Below are 3170 nucleotides of genomic sequence, written 5' to 3'. Positions count from 1 at the left end.
CAAATAATAATAATAATAATAATAATATTGGAATTAACAACAGATATATTGGTGATGATAACGACAATTATAGTGCTAACATTTATCCCCCAAAAAACCCCCACCACAATAGTAATAATAATAACAATAATAATAATAAAGATACTACTACCACTACTGCTACTACTACTGCTGCTACTGCTGCTACTGATTCTAGTACTACTGCTACCACCACTACTACTACTATTACTGCTTCTACTACTACTGCTGGTAATAATAATAATAATAATAAAAATAATAATAATTTATGGCGGGAACTTACCATTTCACTTAGCTATCAACTGAGGCAGACAAGTTACATCCTTACAAGTCTGCAATGTGATCAACATTACCAATTATATATAGCCCGCAAGCCATTTACTGGTGATGATGATGATGATGATGATAATGATAATAATAATAACAATAACAATAATAATAATAGTAATAAAAATAATGATGATGATGGTGACTATGGCACATTTAAATCAACCATTTATCAGTTTCGAACAGTTGGAAGAGGTTTGTGATCATTTAATAGTATATAAGCTTCGAAATTTTATGGCTGACTGAATGAATGAATGATTAAATGAATGAATGGATGGATGAATGAATGAATGAATGAATGAACGAACGAACAAACGAACGAATAAATGATTGTAGAAAGAAATAGGCAAAACATGAACTAACAGACGAACTAACGAACGAATGTATAAATATAAGAATAAAATTCAACCACCTAATATAAATTTAGAATTGAACCAATTTCAAAAAAGCTGTCACCTGTCCGGAGAAGCACCGCCTCGTCCACCACATCAACAGCAGCCTGGTTACACTCAATCTATCTCCTTGGTGGAGGAATGAAAAAGATGATGGTGATGATGAAGATGACGATGATGATGATGATGGTAACCCTGATAATAATGATGACGATGATGGGCAGTGTCCAGTCATAAAATTCACCATAAAAATGAGGGAGGTTCGTAAGGGACAGTGGTTTACAGTGTTTGATGGAAGGGTCCCCGGTGGGGGTGGTTATCTTGGGAGTGGACATCGGGTTGGTTTGTGTTTTATTCATTTACAAATATTTATCGTTAGACGACATTAAAACTGTGAAAATTACTAAAAAATTATTTCCTTTCCTTGATTGAAGTTTTTGAGACGAGAGAAAATCCTGTAATATCATTTTATTTAATAATGAATTTTTGGAGCTAATTATGAATATAATAATTTATTTCTTCCCCCCCCCAAACCAGCCCCAACTGCACCACGTCAAGGTACGCCCAGACACTTGGTACAACCTCAAAATGACCACCCACAACAACGTCGGGACAAAAAAATGCCTGCTAACATTAGCCACGCCTCCTGACGACCAGTTAGAAGCGTCCGTGAAAGAGGCCAAACTAAAACGACATTCCTATTGGTTGAAACGCAAAAATGCTCCGCCCTTTTACGCCAGACTTGAGTTTATGTTTCCCTTGATATTCATAGTGGCCTTCAGCGTGGTAGTCGTCGTGTTGTTCTTGTTGTACCAGCGTAGGAGGAAGCTGATGAGGAAGATGAAGACCATGATGACTGACGACCGGGAGGACGGCAAGGATGTTGAAGTGTTTCTCAGTCCGGTTGAATGCCTGGCTTTCAATATGAGAGTCTCTAGCGCGGGCTATGATAAGGTGAGTAGAAGCTATGATGATCGAAAAGATGATATCCATGCGCGTTATAAGTTGGCTGGCACACAGGACACTGCAGCTGCTTTCAGAAGCAACGACAGCTGCGGTTCCTACTCTAGAAGCAACTTCAAAGCATCCAACAAACACCTACCAGATGTCAAAACTACAAAAAAGATGGAAGAAAAGCCAAAAAAATCATTCAAACTGTTTAGGCTGATACATTTCAGACGCAAGAGCAAATCCTCAACTTTAATTTCTGCATCAGGTGATGATAAGAATGGCCCATCTCAGAAAGAATCTCGCATCTACAAAGGGGACCCACATAAAAGGATCGGCCCTAACAACCCCCAAAACGACCCCCATAACAAGCCCATAACGCACGAACACCAATCCTCCACTCTATCAAAAGTCGAAATGAAAAGTGTTAAGTTATCAAAACACAAAAGAAGAAACACAGTTTATTTGTGTCCAGGCATTTCGACTGACCAACACTTACTGGAAGGTAGCAAATGTAACAATGGTAACTGCTGCAAATCTGTTGGAGCCCAAAAAAGTTTGCTACATTCACAAAGTGACCAACAACTGAAGTGGTCAAACTTACGGGGCAGCGATAAACTGACCGGATGTAGAAGATCCAGATGTGCGATTCACGGTAGCAGGAATGATGGTACTGGATTAGAATGCAGTCTACACGACGGACGAGATGACGGTGACGTCATTGTTGACTCTTACACCGATTTCGTTTCTACATCTTTTATCTGATTAGTACTTTGCAATATTTTTCCATTTCTGTATATTTAAACTGTTCTTCTTTATCTCACTGTACCAATTTTTTGTAAAATTATTACAAAACTTCCATTGTTAGCAATTAATTGCGTTCTAGTCCAAATTTTTTTCAATAATAATTTATCGAGAATTAAAATCTTGTATAGAAATAATTATTTTTAGAGTTTTACATCCATGTTTACATAATCGCTTTTTGAAATTTGTCAAAATTTCTCATGTTAACTACCAATTTTTAAACATTTTTATATAAATTCGTTAAAAAATTATGAGATAATGATCTCTGCTGACAATGCATGTACCATAAGTTGAGAGTAAATCCTCAACTTAAATTTAATGAACATAACACACGTTCCTCGCTATTACATTCTGATTATAAATATCATTTTCATTTAATATACTCAATTTTTATTTTTCATAAAAATTTTTTTATATTTCAATTTAATTTAATTATATTGCACGTAAATATCTTAATGACGCACTCTATCATCTTTAACTTTTGTTAAAATAAATTTAAAACAATTTTTTCTTAAGGAAAAAAACCCCTCCTAGATCGCATTCGAAATCCTTGTATAATATTATTATATCATGATGAGAAGGACAATTCATCATTAATTTCAGTTTTCAGGAATAGTTTAATCTATTTTCTCAAATTTATTCATTCATTAAAATGAAAAGTTTCTTATTTATTAAAAATAA

At 35.1% G+C, this 3170-nt stretch overlaps 1 protein-coding gene across 1 annotated transcript; it reads left to right on the top strand.

Annotated features, from left to right (window-relative positions):
* Positions 1–988: 988 nt before the first annotated feature.
* Positions 989–2450, top strand: HELRODRAFT_176494 (hypothetical protein; the record flags this gene model as incomplete). Its single annotated transcript, XM_009023850.1, has 2 exons — positions 989–1075; positions 1275–2450. The coding sequence occupies 2 exons, from the start codon at positions 989–991 to the stop codon at positions 2448–2450; spliced, it is 1263 nt and encodes a 420-aa protein (XP_009022098.1).
* Between the last annotated feature and the right edge of the window lie 720 nt (positions 2451–3170).

This window comes from Helobdella robusta, assembly GCF_000326865.2.
Source record: "Helobdella robusta unplaced genomic scaffold HELROscaffold_38, whole genome shotgun sequence".
Taxonomy (NCBI): domain Eukaryota; kingdom Metazoa; phylum Annelida; class Clitellata; order Rhynchobdellida; family Glossiphoniidae; genus Helobdella; species Helobdella robusta.
The sequence above is the reverse complement of the archived record's forward strand: the minus strand, read 5'-3'. Positions and strand labels throughout refer to the sequence as shown.